This window comes from Leucoraja erinacea, chromosome 29 (assembly GCF_028641065.1).
Source record: "Leucoraja erinacea ecotype New England chromosome 29, Leri_hhj_1, whole genome shotgun sequence".
NCBI classification, from domain to species: domain Eukaryota; kingdom Metazoa; phylum Chordata; class Chondrichthyes; order Rajiformes; family Rajidae; genus Leucoraja; species Leucoraja erinaceus.
Genome location: NC_073405.1, coordinates 11,341,395 through 11,360,903, shown reverse-complemented (window position 1 = coordinate 11,360,903; position 19,509 = coordinate 11,341,395). Strand labels below are relative to the sequence as shown.

At 42.8% G+C, this 19,509-nt stretch overlaps 1 protein-coding gene across 1 annotated transcript; it reads right to left on the bottom strand.

The window, feature by feature from the left end:
* Positions 1–1,766: 1,766 nt before the first annotated feature.
* On the bottom strand, positions 1,767–17,292 carry LOC129710932 (unconventional myosin-Vb-like). The gene is made up of 6 exons (XM_055658239.1): positions 17,032–17,292; positions 14,773–14,883; positions 10,113–10,284; positions 5,634–5,778; positions 4,434–4,590; positions 1,767–2,562 (listed from the first exon to the last, which is right to left on the bottom strand). Exons 1-6 carry the CDS (start codon positions 17,290–17,292, stop codon positions 2,383–2,385), a joined length of 1,026 nt encoding a protein of 341 aa, XP_055514214.1. The 3' UTR covers positions 1,767–2,382.
* Positions 17,293–19,509: the final 2,217 nt, after the last annotated feature.

Below are 19,509 nucleotides of genomic sequence, written 5' to 3'. Positions count from 1 at the left end.
ATGCAGTACGACTCCATGGATATACAAAGTTTAGAGGGATATGGGCCAAACATAGAACTAGCTTGGATATGGCATATTGGTCTGTGTGGACAAGTTAGGCCAGAGGGCCTGTTTCCATTCTGAAAAAGTAAAATTACATCCTTACAAGTCAATGTAAACAAACATAAACTTTAGGATTAAATTCATGGAGTTCCAGTAGCAGATATTTCCCAGCATGATAGAGAGAAACAATTAACTACATTGAGAGACTGCAGAAGTCTAATAAAAGCTACTCCAAAAAAAAAAAAAAAAAAAAACTGGGAAATTATTAATTCTACACAGTTGGTTGATAAATCAGAAGCCAAAAAAAGTTTTGGACAATTGACAAAAATGTTTAAGCACAAGGCAAGATGAATACTACGCAAAAATGTCAAACGCCATTAAGCTGGAAATGGTGCAAGGAAGATTTACGAAGATGTTGCCAGGACTCGAGGGACTGAGGTACAAGAAGGGGTTGGACAGGCTAGGACTATTTCTTAGAGTGCAAGAGGCTAAGGGATGATCCTATAGAGGTGCATAAAATCACGAGGGAATAGATAGGGCAAATTCATGGAGTCTTTTTTCCCCCCAGGTATAGGAGAAACTGAAGGAGGAAATCAAGAACTAGAGGGTTAAGGTTTAAGCCAAGCAGATAAAGATTTAACAGGTAGCAGAGGGCAACATTCTTCCAGAGGATTGAGCATATTGAACGAGCTGCCAGAGGAAATATTGCAGCCAGGTATATATGGATATGACAGATCTAGTGAGATATGGGCCAAACTAGGACAAGCTGAGATGGGGCATCTTGGTCAACTTGGATAAGTTGGGGGTGAAGGGTCTGTTTCAGAACTGAATGACTAAAGAGACTATGATGATCTGATCACTACCCCAAAACAGACAAAATCAGATTTGTTACAACTATGACGATGCATTAATTAGAGAATTACATGGACAAAGCTCTGGCAGAGACGTTTTTGAAAACCTTGCCAAAGAGCCGGCTTTAGCAGATTTGGAAAAGAGCAAATCTTTCAACACGACGATAACTCTACTGCAAATGAAAGGTCTAGGCTCAGATTAGCATTTTCTCATGTCACAAGGTTCACACTGCAATCATGAACAAAATTGATTAATGCACAAAGATAACTGATCATTAATGTTTAAAATTATAATTAAGCAAACTTTTGTTCAAGAACTCCATGTAAATGTAAATGAGGAGGACCTGACGTGGAGCGTGAACACCACTGCGCTGCTGAAAAAGGTCCAGCAGAGACTGCACTTCCTGAGGGTGCTCAGGAAGAACAACATCACTCAGAGACTGCTGCTGTCCTTTTATCGGTGCTCCATTGAGAGCATACTAACATACTGTGTATGCGTGTGGTACACCAGCTGCACAGCAGCTCAGAGGAAAGCGCTCCAGAGGGCCATTGACAATGCCCAGAGGATTGTCGGCTGCCCTCTCCGTATTTTTGGAGGACTTACACAGTTCCCGAGCTGCAGAGGACAAAAATCCCAGAGTATCAGATAAAGGACATTTCCCAAACCCGGACAACTCCCTGGGGCAACGGTTGCCTTGGATAAGTTGGGGGGCAGACGGTACAGATCTACAAGGACTGAACGACTAAGAGACTAAAATGAGTTTTTACCCCACCCTATAAACAGCACTCAGAATGTAGCCGCCAACGAACATTAAGGGGAGAATTACATACTAAGGGACTGTGGCACACTGTGAAATCAACAGAAGGATGGAGGGTTGGGTGTGTATGCGTGCTATTTTCGTGATATTTATTTAGTTGTTTATCTTTTAATATTTTACCTTGTATGTATCGTTAGCTTTAGAAATGTTTGAATGGTGCACTGACTGGCTGACATTTTTAAATTTCGTTGTACATGGCTCATGTTACAATGACAATAAAGAAACTATTCTATTCTATTAACAAATACAGCTTTTAATCTGCAAACCAGTTTTAATATCCATAAATTTACCATTGGGTTTTTGATTCACACAAAGATATATAGCATGGAAACCGACCCTTCGGCTCACGCTGACCATTAGTTACCCCTTCACATCAGTTCTGTGCTATCCCACGTTCTCATCCACTCCCTACACACTTGGGGCAATTCACAGAGGCCAATACCTCAGCACAAATCTGCACGTCTTTGGAATGTTGGAGGAAACCCGAGCGGGCACATGGAGAACGCGTAAACTCCACACAGACAGCACCCGAGTTCAGAATCAAACCTGGGTCTCTGGTGCTGCAAGGCAGCAGCTCCACCAGTTCTTCGGCATCCTTCAAGGAATATGAAGTCACCAGCACATTTTCAATTCGTAGCAAGATCAAAAGCAAGGTCAGCGAGTCATTAGCCTCATTTGAAACGGATGGTGTGGAATAAATCCCTTACCTGGAACACAACTCTTGATTTCTCGAGCAGGTATGTCCTCATGTTGGCTCCCATTATGTGGTACCGACCATTGAAATCAATCTCTATGTATTTCCCAAAACGACTACTGTTGTCATTTCTTGTAGTTTTGGCATTTCCAATTGCCTGGGGAGAGAAAAATAAATAAATATAATAAAGCCAAAGTTTTACATTTTGCGATTAGAAATGTGCTCCATGCAGAGTGAAAACATTAAAGGGAAGATCAGACCGAGAGCCAACTCTTTGATACCAAATGTGAAAAGTTGGCAACAGTTTAAATGGGTAATTCATTCTGAAAAATGAATTCCTTGAACTTTAAGCCTCAAGTCTTAGAAATTTAAAAGCTTTAGTTTCAAAAAACAGATCAAGGCTACTAAAAGACAGATCTAATTGGCTTAATTTTTTTTTCAAAGATATTTTCCAGACAATTTTGTATTGCATTGTATTGTATTCAAATTTATTGTTATAGTCTCAATTTGAGACAACGAAATGAATTTCCCTTACAGGCAGTATCATAAAAAAAAAATTACTAATAATAAAACATATTAAAAATAAAATAGAAATTGAATTTTTTTTAAAAAGCACAAACACAGAAAGTCCACGACACAACATAACATAAATGGCACCAAGGTGAGGATGGCACCATAGTCCAGCCAGCCTCCCCTCCGTGTTCATCCGTGGTCGGGGCAATTTTGACAAGCCTTTTAAGAAAGGGAAGGCATGAACAGACTACCCGAGTTCAAGAGGCGCAAATTGTGGTATGGATCAATGCGGTGTGCGCCAGTGAACATTTCAACGTGCTCTCATTACACTGAACGTAGCTCACTGGAGTGCTTTCTTTATGAAGGCATAGATAGGGAAGACAGTCAAAACTATTTGCCCCCAGGGTGGAATTATTCAACAATAAGGTGAGGGGCAGCGTTTAAAGGAGATGCATGGGACAAGTTTCATTTCTAAACTATTGCCAGGGGTTGTGGTGGAGGCAGTTACAATTACAGCGTTTGGAACAGCTTTTAGATAGGCACATGGAAGTGCAGGGGACAGAGGCATATGGGCCATGTACAGGAAAATGAGATCCGTTTAACTTGGCAGTATGTTCGGCACAAACATTGCGGGCCGAAGGGCCCATTCCTGTGCTGTACCGTGTGCTATAGGTCAGAATCATTCACTATTCATCACTTACCCTACTCCACCCATCTGCCAATCAAACCCACCTGCACCTTTCACCATCTCTTCACCTGATGGGCCAAATGGCCTAATTCTGCTCCTATCACTTATGATCCATCACTTGTCATGCTTTGTCCCCAAACTTCTCTTTTTCAGCTTCCCCCCCCACCCCTTCTCCAATCACTCTGAAGTAGGGTCCTGACCCGATATATCACCTGTCCATTCCCACCACAGATGATGCCTGGCCCACTGAGTTACTCCAGTATTGTGTTTCGTCAACCCTTCCACCCGCTCACAACTCTCCTCCATTTACTGTATCATAACCAGTGCTCCCCACGTTACAAACACCCAATGAAGGACCCATCATCCATTAAACCACCTTGTTGGTAATTGGCACGATGGATTTGCCAGCTTCTACCAAGTCACTTCCCATTCATCTTCTCTTCCTATTTCTCCCCCCTTTCAAACATTGGGTGGCTGGATCAAGAGGAGCAGACTCACTTGTTCACCCACAGTCAGTGAGACCAGCTGGTTGCCTCTATTTCCTTCGAAGGCTTAGGAACTTCGGCATGTCCCCTGCAACTCTTGCCGGAGAAAGTATTTTATCAGGTGCATCGTAGCTTTGTTTGGGAACATCTCCATCCAAGACCACAAGATTTGGTCAGGCACATTCCCTCCCCCACCCCGACATCAGTCTGAAGAAGGGTCTCGTCCCAAAACGTCACCAATTCCTTCTCTCCATGGACGCTGCCTCCCCCGCTGAGTTTCTCCAGCATTTTGACTACCTTTTATTTTTCCAGCATCTAGTCCTTTTTTTTTTAAAAACATACCTCCATGATGGGATTGGATGCAAGAAATTTTTCCTCCACATTAGTTTCACTCGCAGATCCACCAATGGTTGCAAAATAACGCATCATGCACTTGGCAGACATGGTCTTTCCCGCTCCAGATTCACCACTTATTATAACCGATTGGTTCTCGTCATGCCTGTTGAAATTAGATCATTCATTCCTCGTTCCACTCTGTAACATACTAGTTACTGAACAGAATTCAGCTCATTGATTTATTACTGGGCCTGTCAGGTAGGGCAAAATCTCTCTTTAAAACAAGTGTAACTACAAACAGAAGTGGTTGAACGGTCAGGAAGATTCAATTCCCTGAACATTAAGCTAGAAAGAGAGCAGAGAAGATTCATGAGGACATTGCCAAGACTAGAGGGGCTGAGCTACAGCAAAGAGGTCGGGCAGACTAGGACTTTATTCCTTTAAGTTCAGGAGGCTGAGGGGCAACCTTATGAAGGTGTACAAAAGCTTTAGAGAAATTGTGTGCATTCAACCCATCAGTCCTTTACCCAGGGTAGGAGAATCAAAAATGAGGATATGTTTAAAGGCGAGAGGGGAAAGATTTAATAGGAGCCCAAGGAATAACTTGTTCTACACTGATTGGGGTGGGTATAAAGAACGAGCTGCCAGAGGAGGACGTTAAGGCAGATACTACAGCCACATTTATGACATTTGGACCCGTACATGGACAGGGAAGGTTTAGAGGCACATGTGCCAAATGTGGGCAGGTGGGACTAGTGTAGGCGAGACATCTTGGTTGGCATGGGCAAATTGAGCTATTACACATGGATTACATATAATAAACTATAATTCATTAATAACCCTAATATTAGTACAAAGAAGCCAGAAGTCCTTAGTGCAACCTAAGACAATTCAACCAAATAGCACCAAAAGTCATAACATCAACAGATATAGGTGCAGAATTAGGACATTCGGCCCATCATGTCTACTTCACCATTCAATCACGGCTGATCTATTTTTCTCCTCTCAACGCCATCAGGACACTGGGACCACGGGGGCTACGTTTTATCAGCTACATCATTGTCTGCACCTTGGAAGAGGTTGCCATGCCAACTCGCACTATCGCATCACTATTCAACTAAGACGCTTTACATTTTAACGATAGATCTGCCTCCCCCACCCCCCGTCGACCCAGGGCTCCGCGTCAGAGCCTCCCGCTGCACCAACCTTGCCATCTGCCTGTACGCTTCCCCGGCCACTGTATAAATATGGGGATCCATGTCGCTCACATCCTGCCCACTGTAAGCGTAAATTACATCATCGCCATAAAGAGGGAGCTGCTCATATGGATTGATGGCCACGAGAACAATACCTTTAAAGAGAACATTTAGAATAAGTAGTGTAATTGAGGAAAGTTTCCGAAGAGGTTCGCCGAAGCATTAATCGCTGGTTGCCAATTAACAGCACGTTTTCTCTGTTGCGTCCAGTTTATCCAGTCTGTCTACGTAACTACAATTCTCTATCCCAGGTAATATCCTGGTAAATCTCCGGTGCAGCAGCATCTATGGAGCGAAGGAAATAGGCAATGTTTCGGGCCGAAACCCTTCTTCAGACTGATCGGGGGCGGGCCCGCCCCCGATCAGTCTGAAGAAGGGTTTCGGCCCGAAACGTTGCCTATTTCCTTCGCTCCATAGATGCTGCTGCACCCGCTGAGTTTCTCCAGCTTTTTTGTGTAACCTTCGATTCTCCAGCATCTGCAGTTCCCTCTTAAACTCCTGGTAAATCTCCTCTGCACTCTCCCTATCCTTCTTACAATGTGGTGACCAGAATTATACACAACACTCCAGGTGCAGTCTAATCAGGGTTTTGTGAAGATGCAAAGTCCCAACTCTTTTGTACTCAATGCCTCAACCTATGAAGGCAAAACACTGAGAGATACCAAATGCTTTCTTTGCTATCCTATCCACCTGCACTACCTCTTTCAGGGAGCTATGGCCTTGCACCCAAGGTCTCTGTAAATCAATGCTCCTACAATTCCTGCTGTTTACAATCCCTGGGGTGGCGCAGTGTTAGAGTTGCTACCTTGCAGCGCCAGAGACCTGGGTTCAATCCTGACTACAGGTGTTGGTTGGAGGGAATTTGTACGTTCTCCCCGTGACTGTTGGTTTTCTCCAGATGGTCCCACATTGCAAAGATGTGCACATTTGTAGGTCAATTGACTTCTTGAAATTGCCCCTAGTGTGTAGGATAGAAGTAGTGCATTGTTGGGCGGTGTGGACTCTGCACAAGGCAAAAGGGCCTTTTTCCACGCTGTATCTCTAGTCCCCGAGTCCCTAGTTGGACAACACTACAGATGCATGCTCTCTACTGGCACGACATGTTAGAACAGACATGTTACTTTTCCCCTCCACTTGCCAATTTATCCGCCAAAAAGTATAATGGTTCCTTTACAAAACATCAGGGCACTTACTATTGCAAATGTTTCCAAAAGGTTCAAATGTACTGTACTTATGTACTGACAAAAGAGCACATTTGATGCAATACCCCTGGCAGTGAATGCATTCATAATTTTAATTGAATTGGACAATTTACCATTCAAATTACACTCATACCCAGCTCCTTGAAGGACTGCCCAATGAGTCCAGCATTGTTGGTTCCCAGAGCTCTGCAAATTTTTAGATACATATTCAGTTTCCTTTTGAAAGTTCCTATTGAATTAGCTTCTATCACTCAGTCAGTCCATTCCAAATCTTAACTGATACTAAAACAATTGCTTAGTTCCCCATTGTTACTTTTGCCATTTACCCAAACAGGTCTCAGTTTTCATCAGTAATGTTAGTTTCACATTTACTTTCACAAAACTAGTTAAAGTTTTTCTCAACTTTCGCTCGAAGAGCAATCCCAGCTTGATCGATACCAAGTGCCAATAACTTGCAAAGAAACCCTGTGATTTTTCACTGCAATGTCTTGTCTAACATTAACACAAAGATCAAGACGTCGGGATTCATGCTGACTTGGTCGTATGGATTCACAACCGGTTTATTCAAGGACAGGATTGTGAAGGAAGGTGGATAGTCTGGCTGGGGGTCTGTGACCAGTGGAGTTCCGCAGGAAGCTGTGCTGGGACCTCTGCTGTTTGTGACATATATAAGTTACAGATATAAATGTAGATGAACTGGAGATTAGGTTAGCTATGAGAACGTTCAGACAGTGAGAACTGCTGTCAGAAGGTACAGTGGGATTATAGTCCAGCTGCAAAAATGGGTGGTTGCACTTTGGGAGGTTGAAAGCAAGGAGGAGGTATCGTTAATGGCAAGACCCTTAACAGCATTGCAGAGGGATGTTGGAGTCCAAGTTCGGTGGCAGCACAAATAGATGGGGTGATAAAGGTGGCATATGGTATGCTTCCCTGTTGAATTGAATACAAGAGCCAGAAAATCATGGTGCAGCTCTATAGGACTTTAGTTAGACGAAGAAGGGTTTTGGCCCGAAACGTTGCCCATTTCCTTCGCTCCATAGATGCTGCAGCACCCACTGAGTTTCTCCAGCATATTTATCTAGTTAGATGACATTTGGTACTGTGTGCAGTTCTGGTCGCCCCATTATAGGAAAGATGTGGAGGCCTTGGAAAGGGCGCAGAGGTTAGATTAGAGCAGTGGTTCCCAACGTGGGGCGTACGCCCCACAGGAGGGCAATTTGATTTTTAAGGGGGACAATTGAGCACGACTGAGGAGGTCTGGGTCCCAATTTTCGATTTTTATTTTTTTTGAATTTCCATCAGGTAAACATATGTAGTTTATGTTTCAGATGTTATTTTGAGTAAATAATTTTTTTTGGGTAAAAAAGGTCTTTATTGTGTAGTTATTACATAATCACCGCGCCATCGCTCTTCATGCACGTCGCACGAAGCGCGCGAGGTCATGGGAGAACCTTATTTATTGAATTGGATTTAGAAATGCGATTCAAAGAGTTCACTTTTTAAATGATAATTATATATCACCACATGGGAGGGGGGCATCAGGATTTTAGAGGGGATTAGGTGGGGCATGGCCAAAAAAAGGTTGGGAACCGCTGGATTAGAGGGTTTAAGCTACAAGAAGAGATTGGATGGATTGTTTTCTCTGAAACAGAGGTGAGGGGAGACTTGATAGGTATACAAAATTATGAGAAGTATAGATAGGGTAGATGGTCAGAACCAACTAGTTTTATGCAAATCTAAATGCAAAGTTTACGCAAATGCGATGGGTTCATTTTATAATGTATATTATTAAGAAACTTTTCATTAGAAAGTCTAATGAGTTTTTAAATCGACTATCAAGGAAATGTTACCAGTTGAAAAAAAAATTGGTTTAATTTTATTTTTATTAGAAGTACAGTAAATTATAATAATACACATCAGATAGATCTCATTACATTTGTTGTACCACTTCGTTTTTCGAGCTTTAAAAAAGATAGAAATAAAAGTAGTAAGGAAAGTGAGCAAGAATCGTGAAGGTGCAGGAAAGTGTTGGGAACAGAAAGCCCCTTAGAAAAGGAGTTAGAGAAGGAAGTAAAGAAAGGAAACAATACCCTAGAAAGAAAACAAAAGGAAAAACAATCGTTCTATTGTAACACAAAACTCGCAAAAAAGGATATACCAACCGTGTTTTTTTTAGTTTTTTAATTTATTTTATACCCCCCGTTACTAGATCCTGGTACCATTTATATTTTAAATTACTATTGCACCTTATGCTTGTAATAGTTCCATAAATGCAGACCACGTCTTTTGGAAGTGGTCTGCTTTGCCTGCTAGGAGGAGTCTCGTCTCTTCCAAGTGTAGTGTTTCGAACATGTTTGAAATCCACATTTTTATTGTTGGTATTGGAGCATTTTTCCCATTAATGAGTATAAGCTTTTTTCCCCATTATTAGCCCATAATTAAGTAAGTTCTTTTGAAACACGTTTAATTCGGGGTTAACTTCTGATATTCCAAAAATGATCCATTTGATAGGTATACAAAATTATGAGAAGTATAGATAGGGTAGATGGTCAGAACCAACTCGTTTTATGCAAATCTAAATGCAAAGTTTATGCAAATGCAATGGGTTCATTTTATAATGTATATTATTAAGAAACTTTTCATTAGAAAGTCTAATGAGTTTTTAAATCGACTATCAAGGAAATGTTACCAGTTCAAAAATAAAGACACCCAAGCCAAGATCATATCCAAGTCATCAGCACAGAATCAGCCGGGACTTAATCACACACCCATCCACAAAGAGAACAGAAATAGAACAGGGGACTCACAAGTCTCTCTTGCCCAGAGTGGGGGAAATAGAGAACCAGAAGGCTCTCTGGTTTAAGGTGAAGAGGGAAAAATTTTACAGGAATCCGAGGGGTAACTTTTTCATGCAAAGGGTGTTGGGCGTATGGGACAAGCTGCCGGAGCATGTAATTGAGGGAGGGACTGTTGCAATGTTTAAGCAGCAATTATACAGTTAAATTGATAGGTCAGGTTTAGAGGGACATGGCCAGATGCAGGCGGGTGGGACTAGTATAGACAGGACATGTTGGTCAGTGTGGGCATGTTGGGCTGATGGACCAGTTTCCATACTGTACGACTAAGAACAAAGATTCCAGCCACCCTAGGTCTATTCTCTCAGTAATAGGAATTCTACTATACTGATAGTACATGCTAGAAAAGCAAATGCCCTTTCATTTACTTACCACAGTACGTATAGATGCTGTTAGACTCCACAAATCTCACTTTCAAATTGTGCAGCACAGCAGGTTCATGCAGATAACTGAGTGTGGTCAAGTCATTCTCACCCATTAAGATGTCCGGGTTTCGTAGATACGGCAACTCACGAGTGTTTTGGTTAATTGGATACTCCATTTCCTGAAACAAAACACAAAATAGTCTCCAGCATGAACTTGCATCATCTGCACATCCCTTTCCTGCAACCCATCCGGAAAAACACTGCTGGTATAGAAAAAGTGCTGGAGTAACTCAGTGGGTTGGGCAGCATCTGTGGAAGGAATGGACAGGTGACATTTCGGGACAGGACTCTTCTTTGGACGGATTCCAGTTCTGGGATCTGTGGCTCCATGATATAAGACTTTGCAACAACTGATGTTCCACAAGACTGCCAATTGCAACTTATCCAAGGGAATTTATAATATTCACAACCGCCAGCCAAAGAAAAAGTCTATAATTGTCAGCAGATGCCAGAACCTCAGAACACACAAATTGCTTTACAGCCCAGTGCAAGGTTTTTGGTTGTAGCACACAAAGTGTGCCAATTTGTCCACTTTGTGAATGACCCATCTGCAATTGTTGGTTGAGAGAGAAATATTGGACAGAAGAAACCCCAGTTATTCCTTTACATTATTAGAAGGGTTTTTTTAATTTTTTTAATTTTTTTATTTTTTTAAAGCAAAACAAAGGAGGCAAAAAGAAATAGCTGAACATATAATAGACTGCTTTTCCAGCAAAATAACAATCTTCAGCTTAGTTGAGATGATAACATTCCCATTAGTTCTGTCCCATGATCATTCAATGTACACATTTCACAGCACTCCATACCAATATTTACATTACATTCTCACCCTTACAACCCAGATCTCAGTTTAACCCACAACTATCCCATGAGGTTGCAGCAAGTTCCCCCTTGTACAAAAGGAAATCACAGCGGCACAGCTGAAAGAGCCGCAGCCTCACAATGCCAGAGATCCAGGTTCAACCCTGACCTCAGGTGCTGCCAGTGTATGAAGTTTGCAAATTCTCCCCATGACCACGCGAGTTTCCTCTGCCCCCCTCCCACATCCCAACCTCTGCTCAGAGTATTGCTCATTTTAGCCACTGCTAAGGTTGGACATTCACATTGCAAGTGACCACTTTATTGCCAGTTAAAAATTATAAGCACCAGCTTTGATGATCAAGATAAAAAAGGCCCAGGTTTTTTTTTTCCTGTTGGATTATTCCTTAAGAACATGCAGTTTGAGTTTAGTTTATTGCCACGCGTACCGAGGTACAATGAAAAGATTTTGTTGCATGCCAACCAGTCAACGGAAAGACAATACATGATTACAACCGAGCCGTTCACAGTGTACAGATATGTGATAAGGGAAGTGCAAGTCCAGTAAAGTCGGATCAAAGATTGTCCAAGGATCGCCAAGGAGTTCGTAGCTCAGGACCAATCGTACGATGGTTCTGTTGCAAGTGAGGTGCATAATTTGCAAACAAAAACATCTGTAAATAATGATCCTTCAAAGTTTGCAAGTCTACTCTGAACAATTATTCTTTGGGACTGATTTCAGAAGAAAATAAAGTGTTTTAAGGAAACGCAAGGCCAGGTGGAGGAAGGGGAGAATACTCAGTCTAGGGTTTAACCATTTAATTAGGTCATTATTCAACTGTACATCAAACAGAATCTATTTATTTTGAGTTTTATCATAACTATAGCACTATCTAGCAAACACAAAACAATGCTCTCTGCTGAACATTTTCCATTCTATCAAAGTGCAGTAACAAATTCAAAAACCCTCCACTAAGGGGTAGTGTGCCACACTTTATGTCTCCAAGCTAACACTGAGTTGGTGCATCATTTATCTTTTGTCCTTTTTAAACAGGGAAGTCACAAATCTAACTGCTCTATCCAAGATCTTTCGTGCCTCCAATATTCAGAAAGCACAGAGTTCAGGAAGTCACAACTGAGTTTAATTATGTTCTGGAGTCGAACCTAAAAATAAACCACTTCCTTCATCTACAATGGCATGTACCCATGTTGCCAATAGATTCTACTTCAGTTGCCATACAAATAGTGGAAACTCATGCTATAATGGAAACTGGAAATGTTTACTAAATACAATCTTAAAGCAAGCCAACACTGGGTTGCAACATTTGGCTGCCGCACATTAGTTCATGCATAATACAGTTTGCAATCACACCCTACAATCCTAACTAACAAAACTCAGCAAGTCAGGCAGTAACTATGGAGGCAATGGACAAGGCAACGTTTCAGGTTGGGACCCTTCTTCAGACGGATGGTGGGCGAGAGAAAGTTGGAGGGGAGGGGTGGGGGTGGGGTGAAGTCTGACAAGAGATAGGTGGATACAGGGGGGGGGGGGGGGGGGGGTGGGGGGGGGGGGGGGGGGGGGGGGGGGGGGGGGGGGGGGGAGGGTGATTGGCCAATGGGTGGAGATAGTAATGTAGGCCAAGATTAAAAAAGGGTGTCAGATAAAGATAGGAAACGTGAAATAAAGCTAGAGGGTGGTATATGGATGGGAGAGGGGCAAAAGCAAAATGGGGGACTCAGTAGGGAGAGGTTGGGGAGATTTAATAGGAACCCAAGGGACAACCTTGTCACTCAGAGTGGTAGGCATATTCTATGAGCTGTTTAGCTTAGTGATAGTGTTGAAACAGGCCCATCGACCCACCAAGTCTGTGCCGACATGATCACCTATACACTAATGCTATCCTAGACACAAGAGACAATATTTTACAGAAGCCAATAACCGTAGAGACACAGTTTAAGAATAAGTGGTAGGCCATTTAGATGAGGAAAAGCTTCTTCATCCAGAGAATTGTGAATCTGTGGAATTCTCAGCCACAGAAAGCAGGGGAGGCCAATTCACCGGATGTTTAAGAGAGTTAGATTTAGCTCTTAGGGCTAAAGGAATTAAAGGATATGGGGAAAAGCAGGAACAGGGTACTGATTTTAGATGATCCGCCACGATCATATTGAATGGCGGTGCTGGCTTGAAGGACCAAATGGCCTACTCCTGCACCTATTTTTCTATGTTTCTATGTTTCCAGAAACCTGCATGTCTTTGGAAAGCGGGAGGAAACCGCAGCAACTCAGAGAAAACCCATGCGGTCACAGGGAGAATACACAAACTCCATACAGCAGCACCCATAGTCAGGAACCAACCTGGGGTGTCTAACGCTGTGAAGCAGCAACTCTACCACTGCATCACTGTTCTGCTCAGAGGAGGTAGTTGGGGTGGGGACTATTACAGCATTTAAAATGCATGTGGACTGACACGGGGATAGGAAAGGTTTAGATGAATAGTTGCTAAACACAGGCAATGGGACTGGCTTAGATAGAAACATAGAAATTAGGTGCAGTAGGCCATTCAGGAGTGCCATTCAATCTAACTTCTCTCCATACCCTCTGATCCCATTAGCCACAAGGGCCACATCTAACTCCCTCTTAAATATAGCCAATGAACTGGCCTCAAACTACCCTAACAGGAGTTTCCCAGCCACTCTTAGCACAAGGGCCACCATCTAACTCCCTCTTAAATATAGCCAATGAACTGGCCTCAACTACCCTCTGTGGCAGAGAGTTCCAGAGATTCACCACTCTCTGTGTGAAAAAAGTTCTTCTCATCTCGGTTTTAAAGGATTTCCCCCTTATCCTTAAGCTGTGTCTGGAAAGGGGCATCTTGGTCAGCAGATGGCTGGGCCAAAGGACCTGCTTCTGTGCTCCAAGACTGTTAGGAGAAAGGGAAAGGAACAGAGTTCTTGGGAGAAAAAGTGCACCATGGGGGGACTATGAAAGAGGAAAAAAATGAGGTGAGTTTTACTTGGAATGGTATTTGAAATGTGAACTCCTATCCCTCCCCCACACGTATACATCTCTCCCATCACCCTGTTCCTCTTCATTTCCCACCCCTGCATACACAACATCCAAAGTGTCAAGGCACTTTATTTTCAAAGCATTTAGAATACAAAATGCATGATAAATGATCCACCATGTGCCAAGTCTCATCTTACCTCCAATGTCTAGGCTTTGACTGGACTACAACACTTCAGAAACAGTGGTAATGGGGCAGAACATCTGACCAGCAATAACCAGAGTCAATTTACTCAGAAAATAGCATTGAACCAGATTCAGACATTTCTTCAAATACAAGGCAGATTTTATAACATTCAAAAATTACTGTGCAATTATTTTAGTGTCAGAAGGTCATACAACATGGAAACAGACCAACTCATCCATGCTGTGCAAGATACGCATCTATCCCTCTAAAGAGGTGTTTGGCCTATCCCTCTAAACTTTTCACTCCATGCACCTGTCCAAATGTCTTTCAAATATTATTGCATGGCCTCAACCACCTTCTCCAGCAGCTCCTTCCATACAACCACCAAACTCCTTGTGAAAAAGTTGCCCCTCAGTTCCCCATTAAATCCTGCCCCTCTCACCTTAAACCCAAGTCAAATATTTAAGATATTCAGGAATTAAAATATCCTACATATGCAAATGTACATTCAATGCTTAAACATCAATGGAAAACAGGAATCCTGAACATTAATCTCCAAGATTTATTCTGCATCCTTAAAACGCAAAGGTACTAAATATTATGCACGGTTTAAACTTACAGTTCCATCTTCCAATCCAAGGTGGAGTTTGCAGTCCTCTTCCTTGTAGTCCGTCAGTAACTCAGCAGATTTCCACACATCTTCAGGGTCAGGAATCCATACTTTGGTCGACTAAAACAAGACATCACATAACTTAATTGATGACCAAGGTTTAAAAAAAAATACAGCACACATTGGCGAGCCTCAACCAGCTACACAGCCGCAGTTTAAGGATCAGATGTAGCTAATAGTTTTGACCTTAAAGAGGCAGGCACATTGTCAATCCACCATTATTACCACTTCTACATTTGGAACAATTTTTTTTTTTTTGCAATCATAACATTGTTTTTTATTTGTTGGACACCATTTTATGAAGTTACTTTTGGTTGTGTCCAAAGGAGACAGAACACAAAATGAAAGCAAAATATGATGCTGGTCTACGTTTAAATGGGCTGCTACCTCAACATTTGGATTAATGGCAAACTATCAACGGTAAACTGTAACCAAATACAGAGTGGAGATAAATCTCAATGGTCGTCAAAATAATTGGTGCAGAACATTTTTGAACAATGTCACTGTGCATCAGCTGTTCACATCAACACAAAGGCATCACACTGGCGTAGCTGGTAGAGCTGCTGCCTCATAGCCGCGGAGACCCAGGTTTGATTCTAATCTTGGGCGTCCAGAATAAGATTGTCCACACAAATCATGTCCAGCTATCCTCAATTCAGAGCATTTTCCAAGAAAAATGTGCACACTTATCATGCAAAATTAATCTAGTCCCTTTCCTCCACTCTTTGAATCAACACATTTAGGGTGGCACATTGGCACAACTCGTAGTAGACTTGCTGCCTCACAGCACTGGAGATCCAGGTTCGATACAGACCTCAGGAGCCATGTGTGGAGTTTGCACTTTCTCCCTGTGAACACATGGGTCTCCTTCGGGTGCTCCGGTTTCCTCCCACATCATAAGGAATAGGAGTAGAATTAAGCCATTCGGCCCATCAAATATCAGCCCATCAAGTCTACTCTGCCATTCAATCATGGGTGATCCACCTCTCCCTCCTAACCCCTTTCTCCTGCCTTCTCCCAATAACCTCCGACACCTGTACTAATTAAGAATCAAGAATCTATCTATCTCTGCCTTCAAAATATCCACCGACAGATCCCACAGCCTTTTGTGGCAAATAATTCCACAGATTCACCACCCTCTGACTAAAGAAATTGCTCCTCATCTCCTTCCTAAAAGAAGGTCCTTTAATTCTAAGGCAATTAAACTCTAGTTCTAGACTCTCCCACTAGTGAAAACATCCTCTCCACATCCACTCTATCCAAGCCTTTCGCTATTCTGGATGTTTCAAATGAGGTCCACCCTCCTTCTTCAAAACTCCAGCGAGTACAGGCCCAGTGCTGACAAACATTCATCATAGTTTAATCCAATTCCTGGGATCATTCTTGTAAACCTCCTCTGGACCCTCTCCAGAGCCAGCACATCCTTCCTCAGATGTGGTCCCAAGTGTGAACAAGTGCTAAATGGTCGGCATGTACTAGGTGGGCTGAAAGATCCATTTCCATGCTGTATCTCTAAACTAAAACCAAGTGACAGACCTCTAATGGCAAAGACTGGCCCATTCCAAAGGTAAAGCAATGAATCTTCAGTATGGTGCCTGTACATTCGATTTTAGATCAGAATTGGTCTTGGCAATCAAATGCTCAAATGCAATATTTCACATCTGCAAAATACACACAAATTACCGCACCACAAGAATATCAATAGCACCGGTGGGATGCAAGTATAATTTGGCATTCATCACCAAAAGCTTAGCTGTTACCATAACAACAGAATCCCAATTACAGCATCAGAGCACAGGCTAAAAGGCCAATGCTATTTTTGTACTACTTTAGGATAAATTTCCATTCCCGCCCACTTGCAATTCCTTTATAAAACCATGCTAAATATACAACCACCATTTCCCTTCTGAACCTTCGTAATTACCTGGAGACACAAGAAGCCGGAAACTTGGAGCAACTCAACAGGTCAGGTAACAACTGCGGAGGGAATGGGCAGATCACGTTTCAAAGGGTTCTGATCCAAAATGTCACCCATCATTCCTTCCGCAGATGGTATGGTATATTATTTGTCACATGTACAGAGGCACAGTGAAATTCATTTTTGTCTACAGCACAGTACAAGTATCACTATACATAAGCATCTCAGATACAGTTCAAATGTACAGCAGCAGTGCACTAACACAGTATACAGCTTCGCCAGTTTGGCACCATTGAAGACCCAGTTTTTGCAAGTGCAGGGATCTTGATCTGACCATGAAGGTCTGTTGACCTGGCGGCGTTGCAGGGTTGGCCAGGCCATGCATAGCAATAGGCGTTCTGCTCCATTGCAGGCTGCGTCCAGTCCACGTGCTGGGCCTCTGGGAGCGGCACCTGGACCAGCTGACCCGCAGGCTGCTGCAGGGCCTCCAGCTGTCGAGGCTGTGCACTCTCTCCTGTAGCCGGTCGTCCAGGTGGGTTCCCGTGGGTCATAAGGAATAAGAGTAGAATTAGGTCATTCTGCCCATCAAGTCTACTCTGCCGTTCAATCATGTCTGATCTTTCTCTCCCTCTTAACACCATTCTCCTGCCTTCTCCCCATAACCTCCAACACCTGTACTAATCAAGAATCAATCTATCTCTGCTTTAAAATATCCACTGACGGCCTCCACAGCCTTCCGTAGTAAGGAATTCCACAAATTCACCACCCTCCGACTAAATAAATTGCCCCTCAACTACTTCCTAAAAGAACATCCTTTAATTGCGAAGGTCCTCGATCAGAGGCAGGTGAGCCAGGCAGGGTTTGGGTCTGCTTGTCCTCAGTGGCGGGAGAGTCCCCGGCGGGTGAGCTGGGCCTTCCGGGCGGTTTCTGGTCTCCGACACGGATCGCGGTTCCACCATCTGGCAGATGCTGCCTGTCCTGCCAAGTTCCCCCAGCACATTGTATTAATCCCTTACCACTCTCAGCAAGATCAAATTAATTACTTTAGGTCAACAAACATGCACCCAAAATGAGAGGATAGCATTGATAGGGGATACGCCGATACCAATGTGGGGTGGAATAAGAGAATACACATAATTTCTTATTAAAGTACAAAATAATGAATAGATCAGGTAGATGCACAGAATTTCTTGCCCAGAGTAGGGGAATCAAGGACCAGAGGACATAGGGTCAAAGTGAGAGGGAAAAGATTTAATAGGAATCTGAGGGGTCGTTTTTTCCACCCAAAGGGTGGTGGGTGTATGGAACAAACTGCCAGAGGAGGTAGTTGAGGCTGGGACTATCCCATCATTTAAGAAACAGCTAGACATGTACATGGATAGGACAGGTTTGGAGGGATATGGACCAAGCGCAGGCAAGTGGGGCATTGTTGGCCAGTGTGGGCAAGTTGGGCCGAAGGGCCTGTTTCCAGTGTATCACTCTATGACTGACTCTAAATGACTTGCTGAAAATATGAAAGTAACAGACATGGCTCTCTGGTTGTATATTATTGTCAATGCATTTCAATGTGTAGTAAACCAGTTTCGGTTTAACAGCCAAAAAAAGGGCTTATCACAAAAAGAAGAGAAGTTGGTCCTCCACAACTGAATAAAACATTTACCAGTTTTAATGGCACAAGGGTGTGCATTAGTCAGATAATGAATGTTAATATGCAAAGTCATTTTGAAAGCTTTACATTTCAAGACCTTTGTCAAATGTCTGCAATCAGTGGGAATGCATGAAGCTCATTATTTCAAACTGGGACTGTGCCCAAGGCCAAGTGCAAATGAAATCATTTTCAATCCAGCAATGGGAAAAATAAAGATGCAGGAACTCAAATTAAAAAAGTTTCCAATCTTTCACCTATAGTTTGGCCACTGCACCCAGTTGCAAATTTAAAATCTCAATCCAATTTAAACTTTCTAGTGAGTCATTTAACTTGCTAAAAGGGCACAAAGTGCTGGAGTAACTCATCGGATCAGACATCATTGCTGGAGAACATGGACAGGTGACGTTTCGGGTCTGAATGAAAAAAGGTTGCAAGACATTTTGCAGAACAGGAGTCCATCTAACCTTATAATCTTGAGGTTTTTTTGCAGAAAAATATGGAAATACAAGTCACACACAAACCACGCTAATAAAATTATGTATCATATCATGGGCCACGATTGTTAGTTTTCTACCGTTCATTGCTGGTTCAAAAAAAAAACCCATTGGATTAATTGCTGGAAGGGCGTTGATCGCAGGATGCAGAGGATGCCAAGGATGCAGCACAAGGATCAAGAAAGATAAAGTGCTGGAGTAACTCAACAGGTCAAGCAGCATCTCTGGAGAACATGGATTTGTGATGTTTCAGGTTGGGATCCTTTTTCAGACATGGGGGGGGGGGGGGGGGGGGGGAAGAAGAAGGAAGAGAAAGAAAGCTAGCTGGTAGAGAGGAGGGATAGGGCAATGAATGGCGGTGCTGGCTCGAAGGGCCGAATGGCCTCCTCCTGCACCTATTTTCTATGTTTAATCTGTGATGGAGACAGAGATCAAGAATAGGGAGGGATGTCAGAGGTTTTCCCAGTGAATATCATCTCTGCTGCATCTGTTCAATATATTCAAACATTTGAGGTTGGGACACTTCTTCAGACAGCTGTGCCACCCACATCTAATACCTCCATCCCAGAGTGAGCACAAAAAAAACATTTTTGAAGAATATATGGATCAGACAGGCTTGGAGGGAT